We start from the raw sequence: 17,881 nt of genomic DNA, 5'->3' as shown, positions 1-17,881 counted from the left end.
ACATAGTGGTAAGGGTATTATGTCTTTGTGCATTTGTTTGTAACATGGAGAAGGAAACGAGATAGACCCATAGTTACTTTTGAGAACCTTCATAGAATCACTTTCTGAGTCGATTTATGCATGTCCGTCCGTCTGTCCGTCCGTCCGTCCGTCCGTCCGTCCGTCTGTCCATGTATTCTTGTGAACAAAATGCAGGTCGCATTTATTATCCAATTGAGATGAAATTTTCCAAACAATATTTTTTTGGCCCAAGGACGAACCCTATTGAAATTGGTGAGAATCGGATCAAATTTAGATATAGCTCCCATATATATCTTCATCCGATTTCGGGTTAAATGAGCACCAAATGTCCACTATCAGTCCAAATTACCTGAATTTTGGCACACCCAACCGAGTTCGGCCTAGAAGCAAGTATATCAAATTTGGAGAAAATCGGTTCAGATATAGCTATAGCTCCCATATATATCTTTCATCCGATTTGATCTTTAAGTCCCTCACATTCCTACTATGCACTCCACAACCGTGATATTTGGTACCAGGTATTAGATGGAGCACAGAAATAGCTGTTTTAAATTTTATCGAAATCGGTTCAGATTTGGATATAGCTCCCATATATATCTTCTTCCGATTTCGGGTTAATTGACCACCAAATGGCCAATATCGGTCCAAATGGCCCGAATTTTGGCACATGTGACCGAGATTAGCCTTAAAGCAAATACAACAAATTTGGAAAAAATCGGTTCAGAAACAGCTATAGCTCCCATATATATGTTTTATCCGATTTGGTGTTTAAGCCTCTCACATTCGTAATATGCACTCCACAAGAATGATATTTGGTACCAGATATAAGATACATCCCAGAAATAGCTGTTTGTAATTTTATCGAAATCGGTTCAGATTTGGATATAGCTCCCATATATATCTTCATCCGATTTCGGGTTAATTGTGCACCAAATGGCCGATATAAGTCCAAATGGACTGAATTTTAGTACATCGGACCAAATTCAGCCTAGAAGCAAGTATATCAAATTTAGTGAAAATCGGTTCAGATATAGATATAGCAACCATATATATGTTTCATCCGATTTAGTGTTTTAGTCCCATACATTCGTAATATTCACTCCACAACCGTGATATTTGCTACCAGGTATTAGATGGAGCACAGAAATAGCTGTTTTAAATTTTATCGAAATCGGTTCAGATTTGGATATAGCTCCCATATATATCTTAATCCGATTTAGGGTTAAATGTGCACTAAATGGTCAATATCAGCCCAAATCACCTGAATTTTCGTACATAAGACCGAATTCAGTCTAGAAGCTAATACATAAAATTTGGAGAAATCCGGTTCAGAGATAGCTATAGTTCGTAAAATGCACGATAGAATTAGATAGATTTTGATTTTGTACCAAATATCTCATAGAGCTCTGAAATGCCCTGTATAAACCTTTTTACGAGAGCTATACTAAATATGCATAGTGGTGTAGGGTATCATATAGTCGGCCCAGCCCGACTTTTGAGCTTTCCTTACTGGTTTAAATATGTGCAGTTGATAAAAACGTTGTAGCATATATCTTCCCAAAAATCTTTTACTACGCTTAGTAATATTACGAATTTCACATTTTGATAAAATTTAATTTCCTAAAATTTATGAGGAAATTTATTAGGGAAAATGTGATGACAAATGGTGTGAAACTTCAGTTTTTTTTTTTCATTTTAAAATATCTGGTTATAATAATCAAATTTATTGAACCTAAAATGATTCAAATACAATACAAATGCACAACATTTAAGAGCGAGTAATTAAAATAACTGATAACAAAGAGATAACCGCAGAGTTAAGCCAAAAGAGTTTTTGTTGTTTCAAATTGAATGTCTTAAGAATTCCCCACAACAAACACCCAAAAACCTGAGCTTCACACATTTTATGAGAACATTCGGAGAACATCACTGGAATCTGAAAATCCAAATTACATGTACTAAATTTGAGTGTAGGTGTATGTGTGTGTGTCTGTGTCTGTACTAAATATTTTGTGAGATGGCAAATCATCAAGCGAATTGAGAGCAGTATCGAAGACATGCACATACACACCAACACACATTGTTAATCTTATTTCGTTGTACTCATCCCCACTGCTGCTGATGATTAAGCCGATATTCTTGTGACTCGTTTAACTCAAATACAAAGAATTCGAATACCACAAAAGTGAGAATCAGTTCACATATAAATGAGGCCAGCCGAGAACGGACAGTAAACATTCCTGTTGCAACAATCAAAGCTTAAGGATTAACCCAGACCAGCGTTGATTTTCCACTGTATATTGTGAAACGTTAATAACAAATATCGCACAGCGAAAAGATTTAAACGAAATCAAAGAATCAACTTTTAGTGTTTTACAAAAGTTTACAAACATAAAACCAAATAAAAGTGCAAAAATGAATAAAAACGTGATTGTGTTCTTCACAATTGTGGTGAGTAAAAAAAGAATGGTGAAAATGAAAACTGAAAGACTAAAAGACATTGAAAGGCAATGCATAACCGAAAAAAAACTTGAAGTGAAGTGAATTTCGTGTAGTGGACTTGTATGATAATATAAACATTGATCATACAACACATGGGCAAATAATTATGTGCATATACAAATGCGGTGAATTATATCTGAAAGTGTCCAAAAAATATGAAAATAAATTTCTTGACATATCCTTAAAAAGTGAAAGTAGTATATTAAACAAATATAATTTGTGATCGAAATTTAAGGACGACAAAATGAGTTTTCTTCAATGTTAGCCTTCTCCAAATGTTATTGCAGTGTACAAATCCAAGATTATTATTATTTTTTTAATTGTGCCCACAAAAAATTTAAAAAAAATTAATTCACATCAACACAATTCTTTGTAAACAATTTTTATTTTTAACTGCCAACACGCTTAGAGCTAAATACCAAATGCTTTAAAAAATGAATATAACTGAAAAAATGTCATGGTTTCAAAAATACATAGTTTTACAAACAAAAATAAAAATATTCAGCGAATGGAGTATCCTTATAGTTTGAATTGGCACATCGATATATTTAGACATGACTAAGGTCAGGTACTAAAATCAACTACTCCCATTTGCACCTTTCTCACAAAAGGTCTTGAATAACAATAACTTTTGTAAAACGAGACACCATAAACCAATAAAATTAGTTTTAAAATTAGGTATGTCTTCCTACTTTGTCTTATATTTAGCCGATGTGGTTCACACTTTTCACATTGATATTATTTATGTTTATATAAAGCTTTGGTTGAGTGTGAAAATTGGCAATATTGGTCCTCAAATTTATATACCTACCGCATTAACGGTAAACATTTTGAGTAATAGTAATTTTCGCATACTTTACAAATCTCAACGTAATAATGTTATACGTCGGACCAGTCTTTCTGGCACCTTCCAACAAAATGGTTTTTCAATCCCTATATTTGAGAAAATATAAACAATCTCTTTTTTGACACCTCTCCTACAAAAGTTCATATATTTTGAAACAGAAACATAAACATCCCGTACTGAACTTCGTTTAAGTACCTTTTTGTCATACATATAGTTAAAACTCGACGCATCGTTATATTTAAATATGACATAGGTTAGTGTCCGATTTTACGATTTTCTTCAATTTTTTCATATACCAATATTTTTGTCTATATTGGAGATGATTCGAAAATGGAATGTGTCTCTTTTTGATAAAGCCTGCCTCTACTTAAAGTTCAAAAATTTCGTAGGTCATATGTCTATCTCACTTTTTTTCTTTTGTCCGCTGATTTATGTACCTCCCCCCCAAAGAGCAACATTTGGAATACCAATAACGCTCATTAAATGTGAAATTAGGGCACTTCTTCTGTAAGCTTAGAATAGCTCAACAAGATACCATTCTCACATGAAGATTTAAGGGGTCACTCCTTTTGCATAAGCAATAATAAGCATAATGCTAGGAACACAATTGGAGCGAACGACGAATTTTTTCGCGGCGTATGTTCGTCGTCAAAAATAAAACACATATGTGTATATGGAAGTGCACACAATCACGGCACCGGCGAAAATTTCGTCGGTCGCCGCGAACTCAATTAGCTTTATTTCTATTTCATACGCCGGCGACCGGCGAACAAAACAGTACAAGGTGGCCATACTTGTACGAATTTTATGTGTTTTAGTAAATAAAGTTACTTTTTACTTTAAAATTTGTTATGGTCACTCTACTATCTGTTACTCGTATAAAAAAACATAATTAATTTGTTTATTTATTTGTGTACTTGCGCCTGAGTGAAGATGGATATCAGTGAATTTATAATAGAGAAGATGGACATAAGTGAAATTATAATAGAGAACGTAAAGAATTATGTGTTCTTGTATAATTCATTGTAGTCAACAAATGAGCAAAAAGTAAACGACTTCATCAGCTGTTTTATAATTTCGTCGGTATTGTGTTCCATACGACGAATTTTCGCGGCTCATTTTGTCGCCGCGTAGGGCGAAATTCGTCGTTCGCTCCAATTGTGTTCCTAGCATAACTTTAATAAAGCGAAATTTTACCCCAGTTCACGTCATTCTTGGTACATTGTAGTATTCTTGCTGATATCGGATTTCATGCAACGACATCCCCCCAAAGAGGATATACATGAATAAACTTTAAAATGATCAAAGTACTGTCGGAACCAACAATAAATTTCATCAAAACTTCCCCTGCGCTTCCTCATGTGCATTTATTTATAACATCTCGAAAAAATCACCTTAAACCCTACGAGGTATAGGCATATTCTTGAACAACGTGAAATTCTAAGTCGATTTACCGAAGTCTATCTTTCTTCCTGCCCGGCCGTTGGTAATCACGCTATCTTTTCAAATAATATAGGTAGTAGACTAAAATTTTGGCATATAAGTGTTTTGTGAAAAGACAGTTTAAAATGCATAATTTCTGTTCTTTTCTGATATTCGATATTTTGTCTACCTTAGACACATTTCGTAATGAGTTCTGTGCCAGAATATTATCCATGCAGTACTCCCATGTATGCAGTAATTTGATTATTTTAGCCACATTTTCATAGTGCTTTTATGACCTAAAACATTTTTATAAGTTTGATTGGGCCAGAAATTATGTTACACCTCGAAATATTGGTTCCCGACATTGGAAACTATATATCGATCTTTCTATCTCGCCGAGTCGATTCAGCATTACGCTACAGGTCGCAATTATAGCCCGATCCTCACGAAATTGAAAATAGGGTTGGGGTCAGATTAGCAGCTTATTGTTTTTTGGAGATGATCGCAAAATATTTAGGGGTTGAAATGGAATAAATAAAGAATAAATTTTTGATTTTGCTTTTACTCTACAGGCCACAATTATAGACCAATCGACGCGGACAGTGCTTTTTGACATCACTTCAAAAACAAAATCGTCCGAAATTGATTTCGACATAAGGGGGCTTCCAAAATATAGTATTTATGTAGGGTATTACATAGTCGGCCCGCGCGCCTTTGCTTACTTGTTTTAAATTTGGCATACTTTTAAAAAGGGTATATTTCTACATATATGCTGTTTTTTTTACTTTAGAAATAACTTTTTAATATGATACTGGGTTAGATTTGTGTATTGTAATAGGTTATAACGAAAATTTAAAATGAATTTAATTTTAAAAAATCCAGTTGTTCTGTTTCATCGTGAGGTAGAATTCCAGAATCCCACATTTTTACACTTATTTCTATTTGAAGCAAATATATGAATCATTTTGTTATTTAACTGTAGAATTAAAAAATACCATAAAACATTCTCTATAAGCTATTTAGATTTCGAAATAACGTTTATTAGCGGAAGCTATTGACCAAAAAAAAATTAAACATTGCCCATATATTAAAACTCATACGGAAACTAATACCATGTCCATATGACTCTTGATCTTTACAAAAACACCAACAAGAACATTGCATTTCAAAATAAATGGCTAAAACAACAACATGACTCAATGAAATTTCAAAAATATTCTTTAAATAATGTGCTCGTCAATGGCTGCAGACATTCTTAGACATAATAATATTAATTATATTTCGAAACGATATTCATTAAAATTCCAGCAATAACAAAACACTCCCCGAATACGGTTTGGTTTCTATCTTTAAGTTTTGGTTTCGTTTTAAGCACCCCCCATGTTAGAAGCCACCAACCAAACCGTACTTAATTTCATTTCAATCTTCCAAACACCACAACAGAGGGAAAAGAAATAAAATCTTATCAGCCTGAATATCGTCTCCAATTTTAAATGTGTATAAGGAAAAAAAAAAAACAAATTTTGGAAAATAAAAAAATCTGTTGGACGTTCACTTATTATGATAATTTTTGGGCTGGTCTTGTTTCAGATTTGTTTTGTGTGTGTGTGTGTGTTTCAAGTTCAAGAGTTTATCACTTTGTGGTGAGACATAAACATGGAAAAAATGCAACAAAATTTTGAAATCTATTTAATTAGACTATTCCAAATGGCCCATATTTAAGATCATAAAATATATAGAGATAAGATTGTTTTAAAATATGTTCGAAAGAGTTCGTTGCCCTGTGTTTTTATTTTGCCTCACATGTCAAGCTAAATTATTGATAATCAGCATTTAAAACCATTCATGGGTTTGAAAGTGAAATCTCAGACAAATAACCAACTAGAAAACACTCCCTTTCGTGTGGTATTTATTTACTGCAGGCAAGATAAATAGACTGGTATAGATACAGTTATTAACAATATTGAAGATGATGATGCTTCTGTTATGGTACAATTATTTGTGCATGATATTGAATATTTATTGTTTTATGAGAAGTTGGTGATTATAATTACCATGACTCTTTATTATTATGAAGAACATGTTTCTGAAAAAAATAATCACAAAAAATAAAGTGTGGCATTTACATTTAAATACTTTTTCTGGTCCATTTCAAAAAAGGGCAAAATTTTGAATTAAACTAACGCTCTTTAAATGTCAAATCGGTGTTCGAGAATATTTTAGTTTATGTTAGAGTAAATGAGAAAAAACCAAGTATGGGTCCACTTTTTCCAGTAAAATACTTACAAAAATGTTGCTGAAACAGATAAGAATCTCATCTTGACGGCATGGGCCACCCGATACAAGTTCAAATTCGGCATATTATAATATTTAGACAAAATTTAGTTCAGGTGTAAAAATTGTCAATACTGATCCTCTCATTTTTGTACCTCATTTCACAATCACCTACCTAAAGAGTTGTTCAAAGTCCGATTTTCTTTTAATTTCGCAGATGTCGAATCCACAATAACAATTTCACTTTATCTATAATAGCTTTAATGATCCAAATCTGAAGTTTGGAATGAAGCCATTGTTGTTGCATATAAATCACAAAAATTGCACAAGGAAAGTATAATTTGTAACGAAATCGGTTCTCTTATCAGCAGACTTGAAACAAAAATATAAAAGGTACCAAAATTAAAAGATTTTCTAAAATTAATTATTGTACCTACACTGAAGGTTTTTTTGCGAATATCTGCAATTCGTTTAAAAAGTATATCCTAAAGATGCAAAAAAACCGCAGATCGGTCTTCGTGAGCTCCATTCCAAAAAGTTAAGTCGAAAAGAACTTTTCCTTTTTAGAAATAATTTTTACCATTTGGTAACACATGGTTTTCTGTTAATTCGGTTTTAAATATATATCTAAAACATCCAAAATGGCTTTAATACCTTTAAATACCAAATCTTGGGCCAGATGAAGAATTCATATTAAAAGCCTCTTCAGTTGAATAATTTGGCAATATTAACCAAAATACCAAAAATCGGGCGGTATCAAAACATGACGAATTTTACGAATGGAGAACCACAAATACCCTTGAAAATACCTGAAAGCAGGCGGCACACAAACAAATAGCCCCCATATTTTAACACTAATTCCAAAAACATAGTTGTGTTCAATTTCATTGAAACCTGGAAAATACCTATTATCGGGGGTATCATCCCCAAAAAACACGATATATAAAATTTGAGGCACTTCCGATGAAAATTGTTGGAAAAACACCAATTTACCTCAAATCTGTTGTTCTGCTGTATTTTGGCTCGGCAAGGCGCTTGCTTGAGGTGATCGACACTTTGGTATTTTTTAGTGCCAACCTTGCTTCCCAAAATACTCCAGACTCAATAGTCCAACGGATTGGTATCCGGAGATTTTGGTGACCATTATGCACTGGAAATGGATCGAGGAACCTAATTTTGTAACTGTTCTTGGGAGGCGCGTGCTGAGTGCGATGGTGCTGAGTCCTGTGGGAATGTCCAAGGTCTGATCCAAATGTTTGCGTAGCCAAGGCTTTAATACACCCTCCAGAATATTTTCGCTATAATATTCGGCGTTTATTCTGATGCCACGGTCGATTAATACGAACAGAGAGCGACCATCGGCTGATATGGTGGCCCATACAATCACCATGGCCGACGCTTGAGTTCTGGTGGCCAATCGAAGGTGCACATTTTCAGCTGACCTCTTTGGCAAGTAAACACGATAATTTTTATTTGTTGACAAACTGCTGGCCAACGAATGTTTTCTCATCGGAGAAAACCAAATTCGGTAGTTCATCACTTTCGGCTAACCGAAGCAAGTCTTTAGCTCTTTTGAGTCTATTTTCTTTCCGCTGCGGTGTATGTTTTTGCACTTTTTGGAATTTTAATGGCTTTACCCCGGCTTTATTTGCCGAATGGAATATTGCGATATGTTCAGCTCACGAGCCATTTTTCGCTTCTTTACTTTTCGAACCATTTCTGCTGATGTTGCTGTTTTTTTTTTTTTCGTCTACTTCCTTGATGTCGTGCTACGCTACCGGCATCACAGTAACGATAATACGAGACACAAAAGATTTATTCACATTTAAATGCTGGAGTGCTCTATCGGTATCCACTTGTGGTTTTCCAGCCAAATTTAAAGAAAGCTCACTATCACGCTTGAATTCCATTCCAAATGACTTTTTTCTGGAAAATTCTCATCAAAATGCTTTTCAAAACAATATAATGAGCTGTCACTGGAATAATTTTAACAGCTGTCGGACAAGTGGCTTAGAAATGGCAGCAGTCTGATGTTGGTTGCAGATTTTTCATCTCACCCTGTATTTCAAGGAAACTAAACACAAATCTATATTTGAAAACGAAAATTGAAATAGAGTCAAATCAGATTTACAGTTTGCTCATAATAATTGAAGGTTTATGAACAAATCGCAAAGTATTATATTACTGAATACCAAAAACAAACGGTAATAAACGTTTTATTTAAGAAATGTCAAAAATTCTATTTGATTATTCAGATTATTCATATAATTAAATGTGGGCTTAAAACTTGTTTATATTTTTACGGAATTCCTTAATATGTCTATTTTTTTCGAATAATAATCAACAAAACAATGTCTGGCAGTCAATAACCCAGTGCATAGCGCATGTGTCTTTTGTGTATGAATAAAAATAATTGCAAAAATATCCAAAATATTTATTTTACACAACGAGATTGATTTTTTTTTTTGTGACAAAATGTCATGAGATGAGCTAATCAATAATTAGAACAGATCAATTGAACCGTTGTGAAACAAGTTCGAATTGATGATGAAATTTAACGGATTATACTTAAAACAAAAATGTCAAGTAATTAAGAATGGAATGAACAAAAAATTTTTAAAAATTTTAATGTAACGGTCAGTTACAGAAAAAGAATGAGGAATGTTATTATTTATCCCCCAAATAATTACATTTATTATATAAGGACAAATAAATACCACTTCATTTATAGAAATGTTTCTTTTTTTAACTGTATTTTTATTAATTTTGAATTTTTTTTCTTCTCTTTTTCTTTCAGGCCACCGCTATTGCTTTGAGCAGTGCTGCACCCGCTAACGGTGACAATGGCAAGTATAATGTTTCAGGTCGCAATGATGGCAAATATCATCCAATCGATGATGGCAAATATCGTCCCAGGTCAAATGATGAAGGTATTATATCAAAGATGGTTTACAATTTTCCACCTTGATTAATACATGCTAACGAACGAAAACTCTTTTGCTATGCTACAAGAGCTTCTTTTGTAACCCAACAGATGCAGACGACAGAAAAACTTAAAATGCATGCGCATTGTTTTCTTTTAACCCCGAAAGGAACTGCTTTTCAGGAATCACTTCCGCTTAGGACTTTCTAATCTAATGAAATATAAATCAGTTGTAATATATTGTTAAGAAACGCTTGACTTACATATTTATCCACTGGCTTTTAAAACATATGATTAACAAATTCACAAAGCATATCACCCAAATTTTCTTAGGGGGGTAACCATCATCAATGCCTAACCAAGTGGGACGTGCTGACCTTTCATCCATCCATCAGAATGCTAATCATTAAGCTTTATTTTATTGCTCCCAAAAAAAAAGAATATAGAAACCAAATCCAAACAACGTCAATTTGTGTCATTAAACCTTCGCACGTTTCTCATGCCAGAGAGGTGTAAGTTTTTTTCTGGTTATTTTTAGACGCTCCGATGATATTGTACTCGATTTACATATACGTTGCTCTTTTTTCGAATCTTTGCCGTCAAATTCCAAAAATTTATGATCCTATTAATTGTTGTAACGTTTAAATCACACAGCAATTTTGATGTTTATGACATGGACTTGTTTTGATTTTGGTTATAATATTTTATAATTTTATATTACTTTTCGATTTCTGATTCTTCTTCTTCTTACTTCGCAACAATATGCAAAACAAACAACAACAACAAAAGTCAACTCAAAACTTCACATTCATCAGAATCTCGTTTACAATTACAAGTCATTATCAAACAAACACATTGATGACAATTTTCATAGGCAATAAGGCAGTGCTATAAAAATGTCAGCAAAAATGATCAACTTTTGTTGGCAATGTCAATAATTTCATTAATTCAAAATTTAAAACAAAAAACAAATGTTAACAAAATTTAAAAAGAATACATTTTCCAACAGAATATCACAAAAAATCTAGATTTCAGAATTTTTTATTTAATTTTTCATTAATTTATTTATTTTATATTATTTTTTTAATAACTGATTAATGTTTTGTTTGTTAGAAATTCCTTTCAAATGCAATATTACCTCTATATTTTCCCCCAAACACTTCTTATTGAATATACAATTTGTTTCATCTTTTTTTTTATTAATTTATTACAAATTCAATTTATTTATAGACCGAAAAGGTGGTTACATCGATGCCCATGGTAAACTTAATATTTTAGACTTAAATACCTACATACAAATATTCTCATGAAAAATCATCTCAAAAAAATACACCTACACAATTTAAAGTCCAACTCAAGAAATTTGTTCTTTTAGGCCTTTGCATTTTATTGACATCTTAATTGTGGTATACTTGTAAATATTTGTTATTGTACGACAACAACAAAAAATTAAATTTATTGTGCTATTGCATGCCTGTTTCTTAAGTCTTTTTATGCCTCATGTTTGTTGCTTAAGTCTTTTGATTTTAACACTCGAACGATTATTGTTTGTGTCTTAAGTCTTTTGTTTTTAAATGTTCGTCAACACAATATAAATTTGGAAAATACATTAATATATACAAATACAATTAATATAATTTATATTGGCATTAGAGTGTGGGACATGACAAAAGCCAACGATTTTTAATTGTCATCGGATAATATTTGTATGAAAAATACCAAACTTTCTTTTCATCTGCGAATATTTTGAAAACTGAAAACCATTTCCCGTCGAAAGCAGACATACTTAAGAAGGGCGCCTTAAACGTTTTCATTGATTCTGATTTCATTGGTGTATCTAGTCAGGAATGGGATATATAGCAAAATACACTCAGTAATAACAATTTTCAAATATGGTTTTGAATACCCATCACCACAGATGAGACCATCCATAGAAAGCAATTTTCACGAAATTTCACATGGTCTCGGGGTTCCGGTCAAAACCGATTTAAATTCTTTGTATGATATTAATTGAAGAATATTCACAATGGCATGCAGATCTACGGAAACTTTTTACGAAAATTAAGGTGTTGATCGACCCATCAGCACCACTATAACGTTTGCTAAATTTAACTATTTTTTTGGCCAGCTTTTTTTAGTATAAGAAATCAGTCCCTCTTTTTTCAATGGGCTCAATATATAAAAAGCTCACCGACTTCGAATTCGAAGTAGTCCCTATTTTGCATAGGAGATGTTTTCCGTTCTATTTTCCAAGGGAAAGTTTAAAAATAGATCTTTCAGATCAACCATTAAAATATTTCGAGCACTTTCAGCTCATTTTACGCCAAATGTCTTCAAATTGTTTTTTTATCGATAATTAAACGATCTCAATATATATCTAAAATATTTGAGACTCTTAAAATATTTTGTTTATTTTGGCTACTTCGCCTCGAATCCTGAGAATTCTTTTTGGCTGCATTGATTTACTCCAAATCTTAATATTTTGTAGACCTTCAGTACATTTTGATATTAATGCTCTTAAATTGGTAAAACAAATAAAAAGGGCTTTGAGTTCCTCTACGTAAAATGAAATACTGAAAACCAAAAATCTACCGTAATATGGGGACTATACCAATTAGTAGCGAATATTTTTTGCAAGGAGAGAACAGACCTACGAAGAACCCCAAATGTAACGGTTCAGCTGATTTGGTTGGAAAGTGTAGCAGAAACCTCCAAAATACCGAAATTCGATTTTAAATACCAATCAGCCTGCAATAATGTAATCCTTTTCCAAATCGCCTCATAATTTTATACCGACCAGGAAATGTATATATATATATATATTTTTTTTTTTTTTTGGGTTTTCGATAAATATTTCAATATTCTCTATTGTTGAGGGTATCAAAATTTTAATATAAGTCCACATTATAAGGGAACTCTTTAAGAAGAATAGAAATATCCGCCATTTTTACTAACGGAAATTTCTACATTTGATAATTTTTACATTCAATTAGATTATAGGTTTTTCAAAAATCCTAACAATAAATTTCCAACGAAAGTAGTTCCAGCATCTTTCAAAAAAATATTTATTACGGTTTACCCTAACTTTTTGTACTTCAAAAAATCTAGTTTGATTTTTCAACCGAATTTGATTTGACTATGTCGAAACCCCATTAAACAATAATCCATGGCTTTGGTATTTTTATAATCTTTCATTATAACCATGATATTCTTTTAAATATCCACGATTGAACGATATCTTATTGATTATTTTAATTATATTCATTTAACCTCTTGCTATTGACACCAAGTACAATGATTGTAATAGGTTTAATATTTCCGATTAAATCAATTTTTAACATAAATCCGAAAATTTGTGGCAATATCCATGCTTCCGGAAATTCTTGATATAATCTGCACCTTAAGCCTGCAATCTCTATAGACTAGCAATCCGGGTTTCTGCTTACGAAAAAATAAATTGCATGCTATATTTAATAAGACCCCTTAAGCTCGCTTTAATACAATTGTGTTTCTACCTAAATAATATTATATCTTACTTCATAAGCAAGAAATATTTAATGCATCTGCTTAATAAAATACACTATTATGTTTTGTTTTACAATCAAGTACCAATTAGGCAATGCTTTGCAAATGTAACAGTCTAAGAACAACAACAACAACAAAAATACAAATCATTTTTCAAAAAAAAAAAAAAAATAACTTTCATTATCCAAAAATTTTCACCAAATTTCGCTCAACCTCATCATTTCAAGAAACAAATTTTTGAAAAAGATCTATCCTCATTTTACAGGTCGCTATCAGCACACGCCGGTGCCATATGTACATGTTTCAGACAATCGTGAATTGGGTAAATATGTACATATACCAAATCCCTATGATGGCGGTTATGGTCCATACAGTGGCAGCAATATACCCTACAATCATGATGCCCGTCCCTATGTGCACGATGACAAGCCTTATGAGTAAGTTTTGAACGAGAAAATTTTGTTACTTTTGTTTTAAATATTTATTCATTGTTTTTTTTTTTTTTTTTTTTTTTTTTTTTTTTCAGCCACAATCTGTACACAGTAAGTAATGCTGATTTTAAAGTTCCCGAAATACAATTGGAATATGGTTTTCCCGATCATGAACCTATTATCGAAGAAACAACCACATTATCAAATCAATACGACTAAACATGCTGCACGTTAAATGTGTCTCACAAAAACAAAAAAAAAAATACTCATAAACAGCAACATTTGAAATACTGCACAATAATTCTTCAAACAACACGACTATCAACTCAATTCCACACAACACTTGTAATTTACCAAAAAAAAAAAAAAAGACCAGCATTGAAATTCTAATTACTCCATTACCCATTGCATGATCTGTGTCCTGTGTAAAGTTATATGTGTTAATTTTAAGTATTATTTTTATATACATTTTTATATAATAAGAAATCTCGATAAATGTTTTGTATTATTTAACAATCAATAACTGTACAATATTTCACACACCCATATGCAAACACACATATATACTTATGTAAAAAAGAATCACATAAATAGGCTAAGGAAAACCCAAAATTGACTCACATCCAACCATACTCTCACTCCACCACTACCAGTCCCCAAACGAAATGGAATGTGTAAATTTTCAAAATTACTGCCCCCTCCCCCAAAACCCTGTGCATGCAATGATATTAAACCTAACCTGCATGCTCCTCTCCAAAATCTGCCCCTTCATCCAAAACAAATGACAAAATATTCAAAATCATTTTTCTACTCTACTCCTCTTCTCACTGCCACTTTGCTCATGAACAACAGAGTACCACAACGACCACCAAGAAACCCACAACAACTACTACTACCACCACCACAACTACCACTACAACAACGACCACACCACGCAGCATTCTCTTCAATTATGACGATGAAGGCCGCCACAAGATTTTGCACCAGGAGAACGAACGCAAGGCAGATAAATACGATCATACGTAAGTTCTTGTAGAATTATCTACCTTTTATTCTCAACAACTCATTTTAATCTTCCTCTCTCTCCCTCTTTATTATCCTGCCAGTTTCTTAACTGAGAACGGTATTTATGGCGAGGAACAGGCCAAGCTTCATCACACCGGTGGCACCCATGCCAAAGGACGCTACGAATACACCGGTGATGATGGCAAACTCTATCGCATCAACTACAAGAGCACCCACGAAGGTTTCGTGCCCGAGGGCGACCACATCCCCACACCACCACCAATTCCAGAGGCCATTGCCCGTGCTCTCAAATATGTCGATGAGAAACGCAAGGCCAACGGTGAGAAACCCTTGTTCGATGAGCGTGGTTTCCGCATTGACAACATGAGCAAGGACATGTTGAAGGAGATCAAGGCCATTCACATTGAAGAAATGCCCCGTGAAATTGCCGAACAAATCCACGAACTGCAACTGGAGATGGAAGCTTTGTATGGCAATTTGGACGATGATGAATCCTATGATTATAACTAAATCACCATCCACTCCCTCCCAAAATTCATGGACCTTATTTATAACTAGTGTTATAAGTGGTTTCAAGTAGAAGTTAACTCCCCAGTTAAAATATCCTTCAACCTCCCACATTTGCACAAATTTTATAAATATGGACCACCAATTGATTTTAGTTTATTTTATTTAAAGGCCATATTTAGCCTTTGTTTGTTTTGTTAGAAATGTTTAAGTTTTAATTCATCGCTGCCATTTTTTATCACTTCCCATATCCCAAGCTCCTCTCCCCCTCCCATTTCCCCACAAAACATCCATTCCCAATCCCCAATCATCCAAACACAATTACGAAATTATTAAACATATGAACAAAACCCATCCCAAAAACAAAACACGCTATAAAAATTAAGAAATTCATATGTTGACATCCTTTGTTTAGTTATTAGTTATTTATGAAACATGAAGAAAAAAACACACTTGTTAGTCCTTTTTTAATTGAATATTTATAACGAGTTTGCTAATTTTTATAAAAAAAAATAAAAAAAACGAAATGAAATAAAAACTGAAATCTTCTTCTTTGCCATATTTCTAAAAATGAAATTTCAGAAAATAATTTTATTTTTACATGAGTAATGCTATCAAGATTAATACTGAAAGTACCAAAAAAGTACAAAATGTACTAAATAAAGTACAACTTAAATTTAATAATCGAAAAGATCAAGAGATCCAAATTTCTTTATGTGGGTGTTTGGAAAAGTGATTACCACTAATGGACAGATGGGTATGTGTAACTGTCTCAAATAATTTATTTTGCAATTTCTTACTTAAAGTTCTCCTGAATTTTCAACTGAAAGGTTTCGAAAGTACTAGGAGATACTAAATATTATAGCATTCATATAGAGCGATCACGAATAGCTAGAGTTCAGAATTTTGGCAAAATTATATAGAAAACATTTTTGGAAACTCCAAATAATAAAATATATATAAATTTTTATCTCGAATTCTGTATCATTTGATATTAGTCGAACGCTTACTTAAAATTTTAACAAGTAAAAAAGCAGTAAGTTCGGCTGAACTTTGAATACCCTCCACCATTTGGAACGAATTAGAAATTTTTCAAAAAAAAAAAAAACAAGTAAGCAAAGGCTATAGTCGTGCGGGGCCGACCATGTGATACCCTACAACACTACAATATTTTAGAAGCCCTCTCATGTCCAAATCCATTTTAGAAGATTTCGCTTTTGAAATTATGTCACGGAGCACTGCCCAGATATTACCCTTAGCATTTTGACCGGGGACATTTCCCCAATATTTATGCATTCCGTCATGCTGTTAGTTTTTATGGTCCATTTTACGGCTAAATATAATCCATTGGTCATCCAAAATGCCAGAATTCTTCCCTGTGCTTAACCATCTTCACAGGCGTGTCGATTGGCTTCAATTGTGTGATCAGGAATGGGGGGCTATACAATATCGTGGACCTATATAGAGAACACTCTGTCATGGGGTAAAGTGCTCACAAAGCTACAAAAATGTAGCAACAAGAACTCGAATAAAATATAAAATAAAGGTTCGGTTGTCTTAAAATTTCACACATATCAATATTTCTATCTGAGAATCGGTCCAGACCTTTTAGTACATCCCCCGCAATGGGTCAAAATTTTGAATAACCCAAACGATCATAAACGTGAATTGTGTAATTCTCTTTAAATTTTAAACAACCCAATATTTCTATTAAGACAAGACCTGGTGTGAAGTTGGAAAATATTGGACCACTGCTTATGGTACCTTCTCCATAAAGGTTCAACATTTGGAATACCCATGAAGCTCATAAAACGCGAAATTAAATCCGATTCCCTTCAGACTTGGTACATCTCAATATTACTATTAACAGAAGATATGTTATAATGGTGGTAGAGATCCGACCATTCTTTCTGGTACCTCCCCACAAAGGGGCAAAATGTTGATTAACCAAATGATTATAATATCCGATATAAGCATCCGGTTCTCTTTATACTTTACACATCCCATTATTTTTACAAAAACACAAGACCTGGTGTGTTTTCCCTTAAGGAGCGTAAGCAAGAAAACGCTCGGTCTATCCTCACCTGAGTATGCCACGTATAGCTGACCATGAGAAAATCAGGAACTTGTCAAATTTAGTCCGCATACACGAAGAGTCTGTCCTTGAGATTTATTAATTGCCGTAGCAAATGCCAAGCGAACAGGAAACTAATATTTTTATACCCTCCTCCCTGGAAAGGAGGGCATATTAAATTCGTCATTATGTTTGTAACATCCCTAAATATTCCCCTTGAAGTATATATATATATATAATCAGAATAAAATTCTAAGTCGTCTGTCTGTATGTCTGTCTGTCTGTTGAAATCACCATACAGCCCACATTATTTGGCGTAGAGCGTC

General features: G+C 33.1%; 1 protein-coding gene across 4 annotated transcripts; it reads left to right on the top strand.

The window, feature by feature from the left end:
• The first annotated feature begins 2,246 nt into the window (after positions 1 to 2,246).
• On the top strand, positions 2,247 to 16,025 carry LOC101894113 (larval cuticle protein LCP-30). Of its 4 annotated transcripts, none has more exons than XM_011295810.3 (7): positions 2,247 to 2,472; positions 9,867 to 9,999; positions 11,223 to 11,252; positions 13,783 to 13,954; positions 14,044 to 14,059; positions 14,801 to 14,970; positions 15,055 to 16,025. In XM_011295810.3, exons 1-7 carry the CDS (start codon positions 2,437 to 2,439, stop codon positions 15,482 to 15,484), a joined length of 987 nt encoding a protein of 328 aa, XP_011294112.2. In that variant the 5' UTR covers positions 2,247 to 2,436; the 3' UTR covers positions 15,485 to 16,025. The 4 variants fall into 4 exon arrangements, with proteins under 4 accessions (XP_011294112.2, XP_005187400.2, XP_011294113.2 ...); XM_011295811.3 differs by having other exon boundaries at positions 2,248 to 2,472; positions 9,867 to 9,915; XM_005187343.4 differs by lacking the exon at positions 11,223 to 11,252.
• The last annotated feature ends 1,856 nt before the right edge of the window (positions 16,026 to 17,881 follow it).

The sequence above is a fragment of the Musca domestica genome, unplaced genomic scaffold (genome assembly GCF_030504385.1).
Source record: "Musca domestica strain aabys unplaced genomic scaffold, Musca_domestica.polishedcontigs.V.1.1 17, whole genome shotgun sequence".
Classification (NCBI taxonomy): domain Eukaryota; kingdom Metazoa; phylum Arthropoda; class Insecta; order Diptera; family Muscidae; genus Musca; species Musca domestica.
This window is presented reverse-complemented; position numbering and strand designations above follow the sequence as displayed.